This window comes from Typha latifolia, chromosome 11 (assembly GCF_019914945.1).
Source record: "Typha latifolia isolate L0001 chromosome 11, TyphaL0001v2, whole genome shotgun sequence".
In the NCBI taxonomy this organism is placed as follows: Eukaryota; Viridiplantae; Streptophyta; class Magnoliopsida; order Poales; family Typhaceae; genus Typha; species Typha latifolia.
The window spans coordinates 999,400-1,021,610 of record NC_133096.1 but is presented as its reverse complement, the minus strand read 5'-3'; the positions used below and the strand labels follow the sequence as shown (position 1 = coordinate 1,021,610).

Here is a 22,211-nt window from a genome sequence, read left to right as displayed (position 1 = left end):
AAACTCCCTACGGCGGAGGAGTAGGGAAAACTCTTCATTTCATTTTTCTCTTTCTCATTTGAAGGACATTGCTTTGAGCTCAATTTGAAATGACCCGCAAATGGTGTTCCAACCAGCTTGGCATTATTCATATTGAATTTCTTTAGAATTTGCTCAATATATTTCTTTTGTGATAGCCACAACTTCTTTGCTTTCCTATCACGTTTAATTTCCATGCCCAAAATTTTCTTTGCCGGTCCCAAATCCTTCATATCAAAGGATTTACCCAAATCTTTCTTCAATTTCTTGATCTTCTCTACATCCTTGCTAACTAGAAGCATATCATCTACATAGAGCAAAAGAATAATAAAATCACCATCTGCAAACCTCTTAACATAAACACAATGATCCGCATTTGTTCTTTTATATTTGTGGCTCATCATAAAACCATCAAACTTCTTATACCATTGCTGAGGTGCTTGCTTCAATCCATGCAAACTCTTCTTTAGTTTGCAAACCAAGTTTTCTTTGCCCTTATGAACAAAACCTTGGGGTTGCTCCATGTAGATCTCCTCCTTCAAATCACCATGAAGGAAAGCGGTTTTGACATCTAATTGCTCCAATTCTAAGTCTAGGCATGCAACAAGACTTAGAATAATCCGGATAGAAGACATTTTAACAACCGGTGAAAATTTTTCATCAAAGTCAATACCTTTCCGTTGCTCAAAGCCTTTAACAACTAGTCATGCCTTGTATTTGACTTGATTATAACCTTCATTCTTCAATCGGAACACCCATTTATTCTTCAAAGCTTTTCGGCCCTTTGGTAGCTTCACCAAATCATATGTCTCATTTTTATGCAAAAAATCAATCTCCTCTTGCATAGCCTTTTGCCATTTGTCCTTTTGTTCATGCATATTTGCTTCTTGAAATGTTTTCGGCTCTCCAACATCATTAAGCATCACATACTCATTAGAAGAGTATTTTCTTGATGGTTGTGAGACCCTTATAGATCTTCTAACTTGCGGTACCAGTGGAGGTTGATCTTGAGAAAATTGCTCATGTGTAGGTTCTCCTTGTTGACTAGAATCTTCAAGAGGATTTTCACCAAACATTTCATGTTTATCTTCTTGAATATCTCCCCCTTCATCATGAATCACCGGAGGAGAAATAGGCCTCAAATCAATAAGTTCACCTTCACTAGCTTGTGGCTTCTCAACCTTGTCAACATCTTCAGTAGTTTGGTTTTCAAAGAACACAACATCTCGGCTTCTAACTAACTTCTTAGTTTTTGGATCCCAAAGTCGATAACCAAACTCTTCACCTCCATAACCCAAGAAGATACATGGCCTTGACTTGTCATCAAGTTTACTTCTTTGACCTTTTGGAACATGAACAAAAGCTTTGCACCCAAATACCTTCAAGTGCTTGAAAGAGGCATCTTTACCGGTCCATACTTTCTCCGGATAATCACCATTCAAAGGCTTTGAAGGAGACCGGTTAATTAAATAGCATACGGTCCGCATTGCCTCTCCCCAAAATGATCTTGATAATTTGTCATATGACAACATACATCTCATTTTTTCACAAATAGTGCGATTGATCCACTCCGTCACACCATTATGTTGAGGAGTATCGCTTTCTGTTTTCTCACATCGGATACCATGCTCTTTGCAATAGATTTCAAATGAACCTCTATATTCTCCACCATTATCCGTCCGAATATATTTCAAAAGCTTTCCGATTTCCCTTTCAACTTTTGCATGAAAGTGCTTGAAAATGCCAAATACTTCATTCTTGTGCTTCATTGTATATGCCCACACCTTTCTATAAGCATCATCTACAAAAAGTGACAAAGTAAAATGCACCACCCATAGATTGTTTTCTCATGGGTCCACATACATCGGAATGTACCAACTCCAATAAATTATGCTTTCTACTAGAAGTATGTGAAAATGAAATTCTACTTTGCTTTCCAATAATACAATGAGAACACCGGTTTAATGGCATACCTTTGACATTGGAAATGAGTGCTTTCTTTGTAAGTACTTGGAGGCCTCGCTCGCTCATATGACCAAGCCGTTTGTGCCATAGATCCATAGATGTCTCTTTCTCTATGGTATTAATTTACCCATTGTACACCTTAGCTTGAGTCTGATAAAGTGAACAACATTTTCTCCCCCTTGTTAAGATAAGTGCACCTTTGAGTAGCTTCCAATTTCCATTAACAAACCGATTTTCAAAACCATCATCGTCCAATTTGCCGGTGGAGATTAAATTCAGAATTAATCCAATCTCCCCAACATCCTTGAGTATTAGCTTATTGCCTAAACTAGTCTCAAGATGTATATCACCCAAGCCCACAACTTTTGCAACTCCATTGTTGCCCATCTTCACAAAACCAAAGTCTCCCGCTTTGTAAGAAGTGAAGAAATGCAACCTTGAGGTAGCATGACATGAGGCTCCACTATCAATAATCCAATTCAAGTCTTGGTTTGCAATGGCAATACAAGTTTCGTCACAAGCGGATAATATCATCAATTCTTCATCCGAAACCGCGGTGGTATCATTATCCTCTGTTTGCTTTCACTTTTCTTTTCATTCTTCTTTCTTGGAAATTTGCAATCTCTCTTCATATGGCCGGGTCTGCCACAATTGTAACAATGTATACCTTTTCTTGACTTTGATCTACTTTTAGATTTATCACGATTGTGAGAAAAATGACTTTTGCTCCTCCCTCTATTTTTCGAAACAAGAACTTGCGAGTATGAAGAATCTATATTCTTCTTTCTTATTTCATTCTCAAGTAATCTAGCCTTCACCATGTTCATTGTCACTACTCCGTCCAATGCCGTTGTTGTGAGAGTAACCACCAATGTTTTATAACTTTCCGGAAGAGAACTTAAGAGTAAAAGTAGTTGAAATTCATCATCCAATACCATCTTCATGGTTGCAAGCTCATTCACTAAACTTTGCATTTCATTCAAGTGATTCGCCATTGGTGTGCCCTCTTTGTACTTCAAATTAACAAACTTCTTAAAGACATAAAGTTTGTTATTTGCATTTTTTCTCTCATACAAGTCTTCTAGCTTCTTCCATAATGTGCTAGCCGATATCTCATTCTCCACATGATGGTAGACATTATCTTCCAACCATTGCCGAATAAAACCAACACATTGTCGGTTCAAGAGCTTCCATTTATCTTCCGACATATCCTTTGGCTTAGCATCATCACCTTCCAATGTAGCATGCATTTCTTTGCAATAAAGCAAGTCTAGCATCTTGCCCTTCCATGTCCTCCAATTGGCACCATTTAAGCTCATCATTCCACTTGTATTCACTTCCATAGCTCTCTAGGGAATTTTATCAAACACCTTATGTGCACTAACTAAGGCTCTGATACCATTTGTTGGAAAGGAGCTCTCTTTCCCACCTAAGAGATCTATGACAATGAAAGTTAAAATTGATGCCAATTAAGAAACATATGCAATTAACAACACCAAGTCTCAAAGAAAGCTAGAACACCATGTTTATGTGTAAAACCCTTCTCAAAGGGAAAACTCACAGAGCATGAATTTGAATCCACTATCAAGAGAATTGGTACAAAGAAGATCACCACAACAAGTATATCAAAGTCACAAGAATACCATCCACAAGAAACCAATAACCCCTAGCTTCAAATTAACAAGTTTAGATAACACCTCCAATAGAGAAACCCAAACCTTCTTGAAGTAAGAAAACCCTTGTAGATGTGAAGAAGAAAATCTTTGTGTCTTGATCCCAACCAAGAAATCTTTTAGTTGCAAACCCTTGTTGTATGTAGAGAAAAATCTCATTTTTCTTGTCTTGTTTTTCACTAAGTGGCATGAGCAAAAAGTACCCCTTCATAAAAGTCTCACTCAACCAATTATTGGCCAAGTACGTCACCTCATGGGGCTAGCCCAAACCAACGTGGCTAAATAAACCCAACAAAAAGAAGGGTTATTGCATGCATATTTATACCTCTCCAAAGTTCTGATATTTGCTTTGTATATGTTTTTCCTTTTTCCTTGGATTATATATGGACATTCTTCAAATGTGGCTAGCTGTTTAGATTTGTCATATTATGGGTTAAGGGGGTATATGCATAGATATGTAAATAGGATTTTTAGTAAGTAATAAAAGGATATGTTCATTATTGGATTTTTAAGGGGCACAGTGAGTAGGTATTATTTCTCAACAATTAATAAACTAGTTACCGATATCCATAGGCTTAGTTAATGTTAACCTTCTATATTAAGTTAGCATTGTGCTAGTTATATACGCATACTTACAAATTAAAAGCTTGTTTTGATCATGAGCAATTTAATTTCGTGATTAGCTTAATTGAGAACGCCGGATTCTCTCAGATCAACTATAATACTCGACTTAAATGAAGTCATTGCGATACTAAACGCATACCTGCAGACAAATTAAACTCAAAAAACTTGTACCGCAATTGATTTCAAATAACGTAGATTGTATATACATAACTCCAAGCACTCCTCTAAGAATGAAAAATATCTACAATCGATTCGCACACAGAGAGAGAGAGAGAGAGAGAGAGAGAGAGAGTCAAAATGTGGTGGAACTTATCTTGGGGACTCCTCTTTGCCGTATGTTGGACCTTTCTTCCTCCCAGTGTTGCAGGCGACGAAGCCCAAAACCAATCAATCGCCTTCCCGGACAATAGGAATCTATTAGCTGCGTCGCGTCCCTCTGTCCCCAAGCCGGATCCGCCGATGGTGGTGAACCCGAAAGTCATCGGAGCGAATGTGATGCCGCGTGACCGGAAGCAGATCATATACCATTGCTGGGGATACCTCGGCCACTCGGAGACGATCAGCGACCTCAAGGGCTTTCTCCGGTGGGGATGCCAGCCCTCACCCCACACCTGCGAGGGATTTCGCAAAGTCCCCCGAGTGTGCGGGGATGTCATGTTCTCCATCTACAACTGGGCCACGCCGGACCACGTCAACCGCCTGTTCCGGCGCTGCAGAGCCGGTCCCCGGCCCTTCACGACTCCCCATGATGGCCAGCCACAGAGGTTTATTCCCTACTGTGTCGACTTCATCAACTACTTGCATAAAAAGTACGGGGACGACGGGCGGCGGCGCGGCGGCCACGGGCAAGGAGAAGGGCATCACAAACCACCGCAGCTCTGAGGGTATCCAATCATGCGTTAACAACATATATACCATGTTTAGACTACTATCGTTTCTCTTTTAGCTGGCATTTAAATAAATGGACGACTTAATTTGGAAGGTTAATGAGACTGTTTGCCGTTTTGTTTTTTTTTCTTTCTCATTCCGTAATTTTCATCTTTCCTTTGTAATTAAACAACATACCATTGGGAGAGAGAGAGAGAGAGAGAGAGAGAGAGAGAGAGAGAGAGAGAGAGAGTCAAAATGTGGTGGAGCTTATCTTGGCGACTCCTCTTTGCCGCAGGCTGGACCTTACTGGGTCTCAAGAAGGTCCCTCCTGGTGTTGCCCATCATTTCAAATACCAGCTCCCTCCCAATGTTGTCAATATCCACGTCGCCGGCGACGCCTTCTCCGACTATAGCAGTCTACCACCTCCGCCGCGTCCCTCTGTCCCCAAGCCGGTTCAGCCGATGGTGGAGGTGCACCCAAAAGCCATCGGAGAGAACGCGACGCCACGCGTCGACCGCAATCAGATCATATACCGTTGCGGGGGATACGTCGGCCACCCGGAAACTATTAGAGACCTCAAGGGCTTCCTCCGGTGGGGATGCCAGCCCTCACCCCGCACCTGCGAAGAATTCCGCAAACTCCCTCGAGTGTGCCCGGAAATCATGATCTTCTCCGTTTACAACTGGACCACATCCGATCATGTCAACCAGCTGTTCAAGCGCTGCGAAGTCGGTCCCCGGCCCCTCGTTAAAGCCCATAATGGTCAGCCGCAGAGACTTATTCCCTACTGTGTGGACTTTATCAACTACTTGCAGAAGAAGTACGAGAAAGACGGGTGGATGCGCGGTGGCCATGGGCCGGGAGAAGGACAGCCGCCCATCGGTGGTGGACATCACAAACCACCGGAGCTCTGAGGATATATCCCGTCATGCATTGACAACCTATATACTATGTTTAAGACTACTATTATTTGCCTTCTGGCTGTCATTTAAATAAATGGAGGACTTAATTTGGAATGGTTGACGATAATGTCTTGCTTATTATTTCACATTCCATAAATGTCATCGTTCCTTTATATATACAACGATAATGTATATGGACGAGTTTATGTGTATATTAAAAATGTAGGCATAACCGAGCAAGTGAATTCATTTCCTCCACCTCTCCAAAGTTAGACAGCCATTTCTTTTCAAAAATATTTACACTAAGATCTCACTTAAATTATTGCCCATTCCGCATGCATTTCATCATTCTTTTAACACATCCTAAACTATAAAAAATCTCTCGGTTCGCAGCCTGTCTTAACAAAACAAATATAAAATGATACTTTTACTCCAAACTTTTCTCTTGCTTTTCTCTCAAAATAAAAGTAAAATAATTGCTTGTAGTACTTAAAATTAATGGCATGCCATTCACATATTACTTTTATAATAACTGCAGTGGAGCCCAGATTTCAACTAAGGCTGCCGGGTAACTCTAAAACTCTCAAATGCCTCTAGTAGCAACCCTATGAAGAAGCTCATGATCGCCCAAGTTAAGGAAAGGCGATGCGTTGCGAAAAGAGAAAGCTATTGAGTTACTAATAAAAGGGGGCATTTTAGAGATTCTTCATAGTTATGGAGTCGATATGTCATGAAAAAAAAAGAGTAGAGGTCTATGTGGGAATAAATAATAGTTCAGAGGGTCCAAGTACAATTATCAAATTCTTTAATAAAAAATTTTCACATAACACTGCATTTTTATTATTATTTTGACTAAAACCCTATTTTGAAGGATTTTATAATATGACCCCTTATTTTTCTTATAAAGGACTTATTTTTAGCTCGAGCTCGAACCGAGTTAGAAATTATTTGAGCCTTATAAATCTTATTGAATCGCTCATAATCAAACTTGATGTGAAATTATTTTGAAGATAAGTTTGATTCCAAGTAGTGTTTATTTTATTTAGAGAGGACCCATTATCAATAGAAATATTTTTAAAAAATTCTTATATTGAATATAAATAAAAATCTTAATTTAGAGTCCCATGATGGCCCTTGGCGGCTCCGCTATGTGACTTTGCCCATGCTATATACCCTAAAGGTGATGTCGTAATTATGATGGCCTAAATATGATGCAATAATGTGTCATGCTAGTTTTAGCCGGTAAAAATGCATGCCAATATTTATATAAAAGATAGGGATAAAATTTTTTTTCAACCCCTGAATTATTATTCTTTTTTATAACGACTCACTAAATCTTTTTGGTACGTAATAATTTCGTGAACTAAAAAAAGGTATGAATCAAATGAGGTATTTTTAATAGTTTAAAAGGGTAATCATGTACTACTAAAAGAAGTTTAGAAAATTATTATAAATTTAGGGGATGAAAATAAAATTATTCTAACAATAAACAAACTCTTACGGAGAGATTACGCTTGCAAAAACACATTGTATTTTTAACATACCTTGTGAAAAGCATGCTGCCCATGAAATAAAATCAGTGGTTGGCATTTTTATCCTTAATTTTTCACAGAGATGAGAGTTATACAAGTGGAAATATAAAATGAGCAATGATGCACCTCAAGTAGTGCATTGTACATGAATGGATATAATAAAAATAATATCTTTTTTGTGTGTGCATATATACTTTTAGACAATCGTTTATTTGCTAGTATATTATTCTAAAGATGAGATTGTATGTATATCCCTAAAAATAGGTAGTTTTTTTTTATATAAATATCTTTAGGAGTTTACTAATAGGATTAGAAGTATATCTCAATTTAATTAAGAGAAGGACATAGAGTTTGGAATCTTAAATAAAACTATAGAGAGCTAATCTTTTAGTTGGCAAACAAAGGTTTGTGGTTGCACACTGAGAGTACTTGGTGATATGCAATAGTTCATAGAGAGATACATAGAGATGTTATGTCATATATAAATTTTTTTAGAATTTTTTATACGAGATGATTTAATGTTATATTTCTTATTACCTCATAATTATATTTCTTAAGAAGGCTTACCATATAAAACTCTAATTTTATTGTTATTATTTTTAATCTCTTTTTTATTTCATAAGATAATATCACACATGAAATGTAAGAATATTTTCGACTACTAGTGTTAGGTTATGTATAACAAGTAGTATTAGTGTGAGCACAGTATATCCTTATTCTTTATTTTTAGTGTTATTTTAGTGAATATTTATATTAATTTTTAAGTATGGTTAATCTCGAAATTCATTACAACGAACATTTTACTCATAATTTTTCACTTTACGCTATATTTTATTCCTACGTGCTATTGTTTGATGTAGTTGTCCTGCTCTCCCACTCATGAATAACAGAATCCGGCGAAAACTGCGCCGTATTCTTCAATAACCCCGCACAATCTCTCTCAATCTCGTCGCTGGCTTCACCATCCTCAACCTTATATCCCTCCCTCTCTATCCCTTTCAACACCTCAAGAACTTCTCTTATAGGCGGCCTCATATCCCCGCCATGCTGCAAGCATCTGAAAGCTAGCTCTGCTACCATGGTGATCATCTTCTTTATAGCCAAGTCCGAGTCATACCCGAGTTCCGGGTCGACGAGTTTCTCTAACTCGCACTTCTGAATCCTCCTCATGGCCATGTTTGCTAAATTAATCTCGTCTCTCGATCTCGTTATGTCCACGGCCGGCTTCGACGAGATCAGCTCGAGTAGCACCACTCCGAAGCTATAGACATCGCTTTTGTCGGTCAGCTGGTAGCATTGGTGGTACTCCGGATCAACGTATCCCGGCGTGCCCTGCGGCGCCGTAGAGACGTGCGTGACGTTCGTCGGGAAGAGTCTCGACAAGCCGAAATCGGCGACTTTGACGTGGAAGCTGCCGTCGAGGAGGATGTTGTTGGTCTTGACGTCGCGATGGACGATGGGGGGGTCGACGGCGTGGAGGTAGGAGAGGGCGTCGGCGGTCTCGACGGCCACGCGTATGCGGATGGGCCAGGTGAGTGCGCGTTTGACCGAGAAGGGGCCATGGAGGTGGTCGGCGATGGTGCCGTTGGGGACGAACTCATAGACGAGGAGGAGCTCGCGGCTGTGGCGGGAGGTGCAGCCGTACAGGCTGACGAGGCTCTGGTGGCGGAGGCGGGAGAGGATCTCCACCTCGTTCATGAACTGCTCTACTCGCTTGTAGTTGTTCTCGTACAACCGTTTCACTGCAACCGTCCGACCATCTCGCAGCTTCCCTACAATTACAAACAAACGGAGCTCTTTGAGGTTCGAACTAACTAAATAAGTTAAATCTTTTAGAAAATTTATATAGTTATTACTTCCATTATAGAATCACTACAGCTTATATCTAATTAAGATTTTCTACTTCATTATATTCATATTTTATACATATGTACATTATTATCTCTGTAATTGTCCTTTGACGTCTATTAGAATCGCTCATGCCTTTGTAGACGGCGCCGAAGCCTCCCTCGCCGAGTTCTCTGGAGGCGTGGAAGCCATCGGTGGCCTCCTCGAGCTCGGGGTAGAAGAAGAGGCGGGTCTGGTAATGGTTACTGCCCAGTTCTACGTCACTGGGATGAACCTCCCGGGGAGAATCCCTGTCGAGGAGCTTCGACGAGAGGGAACGCTTTCTTCTCTTCTTTTGTATATAGATCACAAAACATAGCATGCAAAGCAATGAGCTCCCAACTGCGGCCACTATGAGACCTGAGCAGAGGAAAATATATATATAGCTATTAGAATAGAAACGTATACAACTACTGTAGGTTAGACAATCACTTATGCTAGTAATTGGGTCTGATTAATTGATGAATGAAAATGATCTGAGATGGTAGAATATAGAAAATTTTGTTACCTATTACTTTCTTCTTCTTTGGCTTGTCAGTAGTACTCCCATTAGGTGGTGGGGGAAGAGGAGGATCACCTTAAAAAAAGGCACAATGATCACATGAATAATCTACTTAGCGAGTGATGCAATTAAATTATAAAAGAGCAAGAATAAGCATTAATTTGTTGATGTTCAAATTAATCCACATGTAGAGTCCCCTAAAGCAGGACTCCTCCTTGGGCATCAACAAACACAATTAAAAGATTGAAAATTTTGAAGTGATCTTTTGTCTTCTAGTAGTAGAGATCGAACAAAGAGTACGTGGAATAAGAACCGGAATAAAGTAGTTTATTCTGGATAAAAGCATCTATTACCTGGAGGACATGATCGATGAAACGACCAATATGGGCAAAAACAAGTAAAATTACTCGGAGAGATATAATAGCGACCACAAACTCCACCAGAATTAATACAAACATCGCACCATTCACTTACCAGCTATCCATCTGAGCACAAACCCCTCGCTCAACGCATCTCCAAAGCTCGAATTCGGTTTCGTTAACTTCTCCGCTGCCTTCCGGGTCATCGGAACTACTGTCACCTTGCTGCACTTATTCGCCGCACCCGAACTGCCGTTTTCGCCGATCGCGTAGTACGATGGGTGCTCGACGAGGCCCGACAAGCATGTGATGTTATACGACGGCAACGTCGACGTGGGCCTTTCGGTGCAGTTTAAGTACACGGTGAGGTTGACGTCTTCGGAGGTGTACTCTAACTCCGAGGTGTTGAAGGTGGTGGTGTAGTACGGCTGAGGGCAAGCCTGGTCGACGAAGAGAACGGCGACGACGGTGATAATTCGGAGGGCCTCGTCGAGATGCTTGACTTGGTAGCTGAACCCGTTGATGTTGATGAGTAACGTCGAGTTGTTGTTGCACGTAAGGTACAAATCCCCGTGGCGGCAGTCCGGCTGGCCAACGCCGTGGAGTTTGAAAGGATACTGGGGGGTGAAGTGGATATCTCCACATGAGTAGGGGATTGGTTGACATTTTAAGTAGTTGCTTTGGGATAGAGAAGGTGGTATGGATGATAGATAGAGGAGAAGGACTAGGAGGAGGAGGAGAAGAGTTTGTGAGTGCATTTGATGTAATCTATTTGGGGGAGTAGTAAAAACTTTTTAATATATAATTTGGTGATCATGCACTCTTTTTCTTTTGTTTCACGTTGGAGGTATTGTAATGTTTTGGAAGTCAAAGAGAGGAGGAGGATTGTCTTACTCTTTGGTCGATTAATTTTTAGGCCAACAATGGAGTATGGAGGAGTTGACGTCGTTTGGCTTTAATTATAGCTGAGGTCGTGAAGCAGAGAGCACGGCAGTTGAAGAGAAGGCAGAGCGTTTACTTTTACCAAATAGGAACACAAACGAGAGTTTTTGACCAGATTAGTACTCTTCTAATATACCAAATTAAATCTACCTCAAACTTAATACAAGAGGGGTGTAGGTTTGCTATGTCGGCATCGTCTGCGTTATACTTAGAAGATGAAATGTTGACTAGTTTAATGCTTAGCTTATAAGTCAAGATGCTGATTTTATTAATGTTTTTATTTTGGCAAGCAATATATCTGAAAAAATTCTAATTATCTTTTTCTAAATAAAATATTATACAATTAAGTGACTTATATTGTTAAAAATGCTAAAATACTCGGTGTTTAAATAAAATATTAAACAATTCAAATACAAGGTCATAACTTTATAATCAATAGTTTATTTTGGACATACAACATGCCATCTCGAAGATGAAATAAATAAGGCAATTATGATTCTAACTGAGTTTAATCGGATCTCAAACGAGAAAGATATAAGTAGAAACTATAAATAAAAAGTTTAAAGTATTGTAATTTTGTTCTTAGTTATTCATTATTAGAGATAGTGAGATCCATAGAATGGGAGAGGAAACGATAATAAAGATGATGATGGCGTGAGGTAGATCTGTGATTTAGAATGAAAAAATTAGGAGAAAATGATCGGTCCTAAAGAAGATGGGGGATCGACGAATGAGCAAGGAGGAGCTAGCCAATAGCAACAGTTTGAAAGAGGAATGAAAAAATGGCCAACATTATTGGAATAGGGGGATCGGCAGCCGAGAAGGAATGGAATGGCATTGGTTTGACGATGTCAGCCTTGGATCGAAGGAGAAGGTTGAGAGAGATGAGGTAGAAGTCATAAATGTTATTATTCTTCCATAATCACAAATGGTTGCCTTCCACATATTTAGAACCTAACTAAGATTTAAAATAATTCAAATTAACCCTAGCACCACCACTTCAACATCAGGTATTCGAACGACGTTAGCTCAGTGTTCGAACACAATTGGACAAGCTAAACCTAGGTTCAGGGAGAGCAATCAGTGATTGTGGTGCTCGAACATTGGCCTAACAGCATTCGAATGCCAAAATTTGAAAGCACTTAGCGACTATGTCATTCAAAATACTAGATTGTGGTCGTTCGAAGACCAAAATCAAGAGCTTTATTATTCGACAAGGCTGTGACGTTTGAACCCCGGGATGTGACCGTTTGAATGTCATAGCCTGAGACTACTATTGCCAAAATAAAAATCACAATGATAACCTAGTTTGTCTTACTGAATCTAATCTCCCCTATGAGGTAACCTGATTAGGCCAGGATTACATTACTCCACTATGCTTTTGCTCACTTTGTCCTCAAAGTAAAAAAAAAATTAGAGAAGTTATCCTTCGTGGACTGCCTGTGGTTGTAGCAACTCCAGTGCTTCTTCATTTGGCCAAGGTGGTTTAGGCAGTCGTACCATCTATTGTAAGGTGGCATCGTTGGTGTCCAATCCCATCGAGCCGCACGTGCTGCCCATTCCGGTTTTAGTCTAGCCACGTCTCTGCAAAGTAAAAAGTGACTGGTCCCAAACATAGGGTCATGGGGTGTCAAGCACGACGTCCACTTCTTGGAGAGCCAATGGGTGCAGATCCATTGTTGGTAAGTGTTATTCGATCTTCAATATGGCCAAGTTTGAGAAGACCCTCGGTTGGTTTGCATCCAAACTTGGGTCAATGTGGTGGAGGTTTTGGCTTTGATGCAAGGGGATGATCCAAATTGGCTTAGTATAGGCATGGGCAAGATAAAGCTACCCAGACATGGGTCTTTGGTCTGCACCAGATCCTCTTAAGATTTCAATGGTAGTGGAAGTGGGAAAATTGCTTCACAGATTGGAGCAATCACAATTGTTGGCCTATGGTTGGTGCCCATTGTTGGTGGGGACAGCAAGGGTTTCATTGGTGGCGGTGTATGCCTCAATAATCTTCCATCACCTAAAGGAGGTGGTGGTGGGGTCTGATTGCGAAGAAGAATCTTTGATGCCTTGTGATAAAGCCGCGAGTCAATGACGACTTGCATCAATGCTTCAATTGAGGCTTGTATAGCTTGTTGCCACGCTAGAATCCAGGCCTGTGAATCCAGAAATGAGGCTTGCATCAATCTCATCATCTGAACCAAATCTACAAACCTCGACGTTATGGAAGTGACTACTATTAGTGAGTTGGGATTTGGTTCTCTCCTTTCAAAGACTGTCATAGACGTCTCCTTAGGGTGCCTTACTGCCATAGATTTAGTGGTGGCCATGGTAATCTGAGGATATACTACTTTGATACTAATTATTATTTACTAGGCTAAGATGGTTTATTTGATGTGATGGTGAGGACGATTTGGTAGTAGAATTAATAAAGATAGTGAGATCTATAGTATGAGAGCGAAATGAATAATAGAGATGATGTTGGCGTGAGATAGATCTATGATTTAGAAAGAAAGAAGAGAGAGAAGATGATCAGCTCTAAAGAAAAAGATGGATCAACGGATGAGGAGGGAAGAGCTAGTTAGTGGCTAAGGTATGAGAGAGGAGGGAGAAGATTGCCGGCCTTACTAGACTAGGGGCATCGACAGTTAGAAAGGAAGGGAATAGCGTCAACTTGACAACGTTAGTCTTGGATCGAAGGAGAATGTTAAGAGAGATGAGGTAGGAGAAGATAGAAATGTTAACAGTCTTTTATAATCGTAAATGGCTAATTTCCACATATTTAGAGACTAACTAAAAATTTTAAATAATTCAAATTAACCCTAACATAGTGGCTTAATGTCAGGCGTTCAAACAATATTGGCTCAGCATTCGAACACCATTGGATGGGCTGCACTCTCGGTTCAGGCGTTCAGACACGATTGAGGCATTTCGAACGTTGGGTTATGCCCATTGGAATCCCAAAAGTCATCATCAAGCATCAATAGTAGGAAAAAATAAATCTGATTAGATTAATAAAATATTCATCATCACCACCCAGTGAGGACAAAGAAAAAAAATAGAAAAATAAAAACATAACATACAAGAGAAAACCAAATTGGGCTTGACCACAAAAATAAAAGCACACTATGTTTTTGGTGTAAATCACCTTTATATTTCATGCATGCACGTTTTATACTTTTAATTTTAGAAAAACACTTAGTAAAATGTATCAAAAATAAAATATTTGCTCAGAATCAAACTTGCATTTTGACATGGGAAAATTAGGTTGCTCAAGATGTTCATATATAGCATGTGGAAAATAATCTTCACTACTGCTAGTATTCTTTGGCACCTTACATCCGTACCTCACTTTCACAATTATCACTATAAACTAATAACTCACCCACCACTTTAAAAAATTAAGTATTTAAAAAAAGATAATTTTTATATCTTATATCTTCCAGCAAATATAGATATGACAGTATTTAAACACCGTCCCGTGACAATATATATTAACTCAAAAACTACTTCAAAAAACTTAAGTAGTTAAAAAATAATAATTTTTATATAAATTAAATATATTTATGTCTAAAATTATTTTATTTCTATGTATTTTAAAATATTTTAAACTAGTCAATGTACTTATGACTAAAATAAAATTGTTAATTTTTCTGCTAAGTTTAACTAAGCGTCATGACTATTTTAGTCTTTAGCTGTAGTTTCTTAAAAATTCGTATATTTTATCTAACAAACACCGTGAAAATATTTTGGTTATTTTGACGATGTCAATTAGGTTTGACAAAAAAAATTAATAGTCACAATTTAATCATAAGTACAAAGATAGATTTGATACTTTTTAAAGTACAACGGTAAAGTAATTTGAGGCGTAAGTAAAATGTGATAAACTATATTTAACCCTTTTTATATTTTATATTTTAATATAAGCATCCACTTGCTATTTACAACTCCAAATTGCCTCCACAAGAGACATTAAGTTGCTACTTGCGAGTTGCGACCTCGTTGCTCGTTTCCTTTGGATTCCTTCAACATTTTGACGTCCACTGCATCGCCATCAGGGCAGTCCTCTTGCACACAGTGGCATAGCCTCCTGTGCCTAGGATTTGACTGTAAGGATTGGGCCATATTTCTTGACTTCTGAACACTTGCATCGCTTTGGGAAAGTGATCGTAGTTTGGGAGAAGATTTCCATCACTTTGTTCATCGTATGATGCCTTCTTATTCCATGGCTTCGAGCTTGCATAGTAGAGTGTAGGCTAAAAAGAATAGTACTAATAAGTTTTGATATATATATATATATATATATATATATATATATATATATTTCAGAGATTTAGTCCCCTTATTTGACTTGCTACTGCTTGGAGATGGTAGACCATGAACAAAATCACCTTGATAAAGAAGAGACGTGATCACGTCATTAGTTATTTAATTTGATTCAAGAGTAAGTTGGTCCATATTAGGTAGATGCTAGTCTTGTGGTCCACAAGGAAATGTGAAGAAGATATTGAGGGTCTATTACTTTGATAGACATGTCAAAACTTTGAATAAAACCTTTCTATATTGTCCATATAAAATTAAAATTTAGTAAGACAAGTAATGGTATAGATATTATTTGAGTAATCTGGATCTTTAGAACATTAAAAAATACATGTTTCCCTGGATGTTGTATCTAAAGAAACATGCTCATCTAGGTAAAGATTAATTAATATTGACAAGCATAAAGGGGTATATAATTCAATCAATAAACTCTGTCGAACCATTAAACAATCAGGCACTTAATGGTGGTATATATATATATATGTCCCACTTAAACTGATACTATTGAGATTTGAATCTAAGAATTCAACCATCTAAGCATTATTCCATTATGTTTGTGTGAATTAATTAATCGTGCATACATTATATATATGTATATTAGCATGAGTAGTCTCCCCTACTAAACATTCCCAATGCAGTGAAATATTTGGGCACTTTGTGTTTGTATGCACTACATATTTATACAACATATGATTAATAAATAGATCTTGTTTGCAAACAGTATATGTTTGGTAATGTGATTATAAAAGAGACTCAATCTGTATATCGTTCTTTCTCTCACCATTCCTGGTCTCTTTTTGGATGCTAAATATAGCTACAGACCAACGTAATCAGATTCCTATGAAGCTTCAGAAACTGAAATAACGTCAGAAGCTCTCTGCTAGAGATCGGCCATCACCGATATAATAACAATGATGTTTTTCTCAAGCAGTTTGAGTGCATAAACTCTAGTCATCATTCATGAAAAGCATTCACAAGCATTCATAGTTGCAGATTCGTAAACAAAGCAAACGATAATGATTTAAGTTACAAAAATTAAAGATTTTGTCCTGATCTGCTTATTTTTTTCCAACAAAAGCGACCGAGAATGTAGCTTTTATAGAGGAATAGACAAAGCTTTCTTCATCTTCTCTACCTCCAAATAAACTGTCGAATATGGAAGGAACTCGGAGAAATGGTTCTGCATCAGATCATTGATAGCGACGGCAAGCTTTGGGATCTCCAAGATCTCTTCATGGGTTAGCTTCCGAATAAACTTAGCTGGATTACCAGCCCAAAGTTCACCGGTTGGAATCCGTCGTCCAGGGGGGAGCACAGATCCGGCCTCAAGGATGGAGTTGGTCTCCACTAAGGAACCTTCCATGAGAATGGAGTGCTGACCAATGATACACTCGGGCTCAATTGTGCAAGACCGAAGGAGACAGTATGCACCAACTGTCACGTATCGTTCAATGAATGTCTCAGCTGGAAGTCCTGTAAAAGAAGAGAGTGCTGGGGGTGAGATGTTTACTGGATATACCGAATTAGCTGTGCAAAGTCAGGAGGAAAAAATAGCTGTAATAGGATCCAAGAAAAAACAAAAGGTATGAAACACCTCTTATGAGATTATGCATCTTCTGTAAACAGGATTTCATAAGGAAGTCACAATTTAATAAAATATTCAATCATCAACAGGAATTAATGGAGAAAGGCCCTCAAAAGAAAAAGTGACATGGTAACTTTAAGACCTTGACAGCAGCATCTATTAAATAGCATATAATGTATGGCAGAGGAATGCACTTCTGCATATTCATAAAAAAAAAAACAATGCAGGATGTTTTTGCAAGTTCTCTCTTGCAAAAGTTAGCCATGTCAAAATGAGTACCAGTTGGGCCTTGATAGGCTTTTTGACACTGGGCTCAACCTCCTGAAACAGCACTAAACTCAAAGCACAAGTAAACAGAACTCAATTGACAAGCTCCCATAGTTGTGACAAGACATCCTTAATAGAGGACAACTGTGAAGATTCTTCTGTTTAAGCAATGTATACATATCTAATGTCTCAACAACTACATCAATGATGCACTCATCAATAGCAAAGAAATCATAAATACATGCATAAATTTTCTTCAATCCATTAACTAACATATTAGGATAAATTCTCTCACCAGAAAAGGCATAATGCCTGCTATCAAGCGGCTAATTAAAGTCCAAAATTCCAAAACGAGAATGGAAATCAATATTAGATTTGGTACAAATCATTGACTAGAAATCATAAATCATTCAGTCAAAATACACAAAAGCCTATTTATTGATGAATGACATGGACAATAAATTCTTCATAGGTTTTCTCTTGGACATAGAGGGACATCTCAATGTATGACATTCCTACCGACATGAGGTTTATAAAGGGAATATCTGACAACCTTGCCATCATCAATACACAATAGCCTTTTTATTAATAGATAACATGCCAATAAATTCTTCCTAAGTTTTCTCTTGGACTTAAAAGGGGCATCTCAATGTGTGAGGCTCTTGCCAATGTGAGGTCTAGAAAGAAAAGAAGTGACATCTTTACCACCATCACCGAAGAAATTATTCCCGTAAATTGAACTCATGATCCCTTGGATGCCAAGGGAAAGCCTCAGAGCTAGACCAAGTGAAGTCTAGGCTTTCTCTTCGACTTCTATATTGAGATTGTATTGTTTGCCAATTACGGTTATCGTTGTTAGTATTCTTGTAAATTTATGGCCAAACCAAGTTAATTATGTATTCTTGTTTAGATTTTTCTTGTATGAGTTGTGGTATAAATATGTCTGGAATCACTAAGGAAGCAAATCAAATCAAGTTCATTAGAGCCATTCGAATAGCCCCATAGGTGTCCGACTAGAAGTGTCGAAGGTGCGTATGATATGTGTTTGAATGTGGTTTGGATGTCTTTCAACAGAGTGCAAAGCGAGCTAAGTGTTCAAAACCTGTTTGAACGAACTTTGAGCAATTTCCAACATAGAGCAAAGTGGACAAGGCATTCAAAATCCGTTTGAATGGCTATTGAATGGATTCCACTAGAGAGAAAAAAGGCTGATCATTCAAAGAGCATTCCTATCAAGTTTGAATAGATCCCTTAGGTGTTCCAACAGTCTTCAGGTCATTCGAACGCATCGCAAGAAAGGAAACATGTTAGATTCGACTTTAAAAGTTTTCAGGGTTGTTTCAATTCCTTTTGGGCTCTATAAAAAGTATACATCGTCTAAGAGAAAGACAAAGACTGCTGGAAGCCGTCATTGAAGTTCTAAAGATCATAAACAGAAATTTCAAAGCATTCCAAGGTTAAGGTGTTGTTTCTAATCAGATGAAGTCCATGACGGAAAAAGAGTGACATGTCAAGAATGAGGGTACGGTCAGTATTAGCGAATGACGATCGAGGCGGTAAGTCTTCTCTCTCCTCTCCTCTAATATCACTCTCCGCCCTCTCTGTTTTTTGGCACTTTCTTGTGTCAACACGGCCGGCTAACATGGCACATGCCAATGAAAAGGAAATCCTTAATAATCCTAACAACCTAATCCATTATAGTACTAAAACAAAAAGGCCAATAAATTTTTCAATCAACCAAAGTTCATTAGGTATTATCCATATTATAGGTTATCTTTTTCTAGCATAAGCTTAAGAGAATACAAGGATAATTATGGCTAAGAAAATCCATGTTTCCAATCCACAATTTCCTCTAAAAATAAAGATAAAAAATAAGTATATGGAGAAGTTACATGGAAGTTTTTACATGGTTTCTATATTTTGTATTCCATAAGAAGAAATTCACAAAAAATAGGGAAAATCTTGAATAAAAAATGGAAAGTACTTGTCCAACAATAACCACATTAATATACTTTAAAGTTTAAAGTACCACATTGATAAACTTCATATGCTAATAAGTAATAACTCTCTGAATGATCTTCTTCAATGACTGGATGGCTGCTAAAAAGTAAAAATTATGATAAAAAAGATCCAATAAAAAATGGAAAACAGAATTATATTGTTCTTTGTCTAGAGCTTGCCTTTCTATTTGATAAATTTTCTTTCAGAATTACTAGGGCCACACATCAAAATGGAATCTTTTGCCACAGACTAGACTAGGAGCATATCAAGTGGTTCCCAGGTCCTGCACTAAGATCCTTCATTAACCTTAAAGAGCTTTGTTGTTCTTATTTCTTAAGCTAACCTTATTGTATCATTAGAATTTCAACCTATGCCTTGCAACTGGCTCAACTTTCTTGAGAATTTCTTACACAACATAGAGCACTCTAATTCATAAGCATGTGCCCCTGGAAATATTAGGCTGGCCAACTTTAAGCTACACATTATTGCCTTTTAACTTCTTTTTATGACCACTTATCCTCTACTGTTATCAAACTGCCACCCTTTGTTATCTATCATTAAATGTTGCAATGGAAGAGCTTTCCTCACTGAATAAGAAGTGCATCTTTCACAAGTTGGACTTTCAAATTATAAGGAGTAAGGACATCCTTGCCCCTTGGCCTTAAAGGCTTAAACATTAATCCTTAGGAAATAAAGTCCAAAGAAAGGTCCTATGTTTAGGCAGATGTATGTCCAACACCTCACGAACATTGCAATCTCACTGATAAATTTAGGATTTCTTGAACTTGTCAACATGTGACTTCTCAGCCTAAAGTGGGTAATCTCTTTACTTTTATCATTACTATCTACCAACCATAAGGACTTAAGGTGCTTCATTTGGTATCATCCTTATAATCTCACTTGTAGGATCTAGTCTGCTACCAACCTTGGATCTTTGAAGTTGGTGCCAATACAGCTGGCAGGAGAACATAAAGAGAAGATGTTAAACTGACGCAAGTTGGAAAGCAAAGCTAAGGGGCTTCTTACAATAGAAACGGATGCTACAATTTGGAGTTGTTTCGGGAAGATTACCACATTTTTAAGTTTCAACAAAACAGGGGTTGCGGCCTGTTTGTCAAAAAAAATTTGGAGTTGTTTCTTTTTGTATTATATATTTTTATATTTGAGTAGTAAATGAGAGAAGGCAAGAGATGTTAGCCTCTCTTAGATTCAGGGATGAGACAGCGGAGACCTAAATATACTTGCATCAGTTTAGAATAATAGAATCTTTAGGCAAATTTTCTAAAGGTTATTTTGGTAAAGTAAGGTCAGGAAAATCTAAATATGTATTCCAGTCATCTATTTTTGCTGTACTTAGGGATATGTTGGTCAAATTATTAACTGGGAGGGAAATCAGGAATATTTGCCAAGAACTAATAAGAGTTCTAATAGCTGAAACAAAGCAAAAAATAATCTGGCTCAAGAGGAACAAATTTCCTCCTTTCAATTTTGCGTTCTATATGGAAAACTTCATGGCTGTCTTTCCCAACCACAATTTCTAACTCTAGGCAAGTCTACCGATCTAATCTAAACCAATTAGGTCATTCAAAGGGACGGAACTACCACAGTGACCTAAATAAAAACGGAGATCTAAAAGATGTACCACACTGCATACTTATAACAATCCTTGTAGCAAAAAAACAATCTTTTCCCAGGAAATGTCCCCCCAATCATTCAAACTAGGTATCAAGATCAAATTTTGGAGCTAGAAAAGCGATATATTTCGGTGGATCCAGAGAAATATAAAGAAAAGAGAGATCGATGACCTGTGGGCGAGGACCACGCAGCGTGGAGGACGCATCGCTCCTGGACGCTGGATTGGAAACCAACGGTGATCTTGTTGAGATCGCCGCGGAGGACGGAGCCGTTCCACACGGAGGCGCCGTCGCATACGGTGACCTGGCCGGCTAGGACGGCATTGGGTGCCACGTAGGCATCGACGGCGATCTTCGGGACCCACTGCCCCAAGGGGATGATACGGCGTTGGCCCCTGTAGTCCCACCTCACCCGATCCTCTGATGCCGCTGCCGGCGTTGGTGTTGGCGGTGGAGGCGAAGCCACTGCGGCCGCCGCGGCGGATTCGGCAGATAGCAGGCGGCGAAGTGGGAGGAGGCGAGAGGGTTGGAGGGTTTTGCGGGAGAGACGAGCGAGAGACGCCGCCATGTCTTCGAGCTGCTCGAGATCGAGGGAGAGAAGGATGGGTTAAACAAAGTAGTAAAATGTTCGCACATATTGGATAACAGTGAATCAAATTAGACTGGAAACAGGATTTGGGCCGGGCTGGATCCACATTGGGTTCTTGGTACCAACCATTCTGGTACCATTTTCTATTACCATGACACAAGGAGTTAATGAAATCAATTCAATTCCAAATAATTATTATAGCAAAAATTATTTGGTAATTTGATGACTTGGCTCAACGGTTTGACTATGTTAATGGCTTAAAAGTGCGATTGGCTTTGAGGAGCAACTCGGTTGATAACATTTAGTTCAGAGTAATAGTTCGGTGATGCACACACTTAAAACTTAAACTAAGCAACTTATTATTTGGCTAAAGTTTGGTGGGGCCTAAGTGTCTCTGTATCTATAGAAAGTTAACTCTTTATCTAACACAGATTCAACCTTTGAGCTCTTAATTAACAAAAGAAAATATTGGGTTCTTGGTACATTAATCAACTCTTGTAGAGTTGATTGGTATCATTTTTTATGACCAAGGAAGTTATGGAATTA

At 38.7% G+C, this 22,211-nt stretch overlaps 2 protein-coding genes across 2 annotated transcripts; both read right to left on the bottom strand.

The window, feature by feature from the left end:
• Positions 1–8,383: 8,383 nt before the first annotated feature.
• Positions 8,384–9,826, bottom strand: LOC140798018 (LEAF RUST 10 DISEASE-RESISTANCE LOCUS RECEPTOR-LIKE PROTEIN KINASE-like 1.1). The gene is made up of 2 exons (XM_073151736.1): positions 9,569–9,826; positions 8,384–9,357 (listed from the first exon to the last, which is right to left on the bottom strand). The coding sequence occupies exons 1-2, from the start codon at positions 9,792–9,794 to the stop codon at positions 8,423–8,425; spliced, it is 1,161 nt and encodes a 386-aa protein (XP_073007837.1). The 5' UTR covers positions 9,795–9,826; the 3' UTR covers positions 8,384–8,422.
• Positions 9,827–16,506: 6,680 nt separating this feature from the next.
• On the bottom strand, positions 16,507–21,783 carry LOC140798116 (gamma carbonic anhydrase-like 2, mitochondrial). Its single transcript, XM_073151857.1, has 2 exons — positions 21,248–21,783; positions 16,507–17,062 (listed from the first exon to the last, which is right to left on the bottom strand). Exons 1-2 carry the CDS (start codon positions 21,642–21,644, stop codon positions 16,686–16,688), a joined length of 774 nt encoding a protein of 257 aa, XP_073007958.1. The 5' UTR covers positions 21,645–21,783; the 3' UTR covers positions 16,507–16,685.
• Between the last annotated feature and the right edge of the window lie 428 nt (positions 21,784–22,211).

Excerpts from the sequence above, each read along its gene's own strand:
- LOC140798018 (XM_073151736.1), bottom strand. The coding sequence starts at position 9,794 with ATGCTATGTTTTGTGATCTATATACAAAAGAAGAGAAGAAAGCGTTCC. Across the intron at positions 9,358-9,568 it reads CTTCGGCGCCGTCTACAAAG|GGAAGCTGCGAGATGGTCGG; the intron begins GCATGAGCGATT and ends TTGTAATTGTAG.
- LOC140798116 (XM_073151857.1), bottom strand. The coding sequence starts at position 21,644 with ATGGCGGCGTCTCTCGCTCGTCTCTCCCGCAAAACCCTCCAACCCTCT. Across the intron at positions 17,063-21,247 it reads TGCGTGGTCCTCGCCCACAG|GACTTCCAGCTGAGACATTC; the intron begins GTCATCGATCTC and ends CTTCTTTTACAG.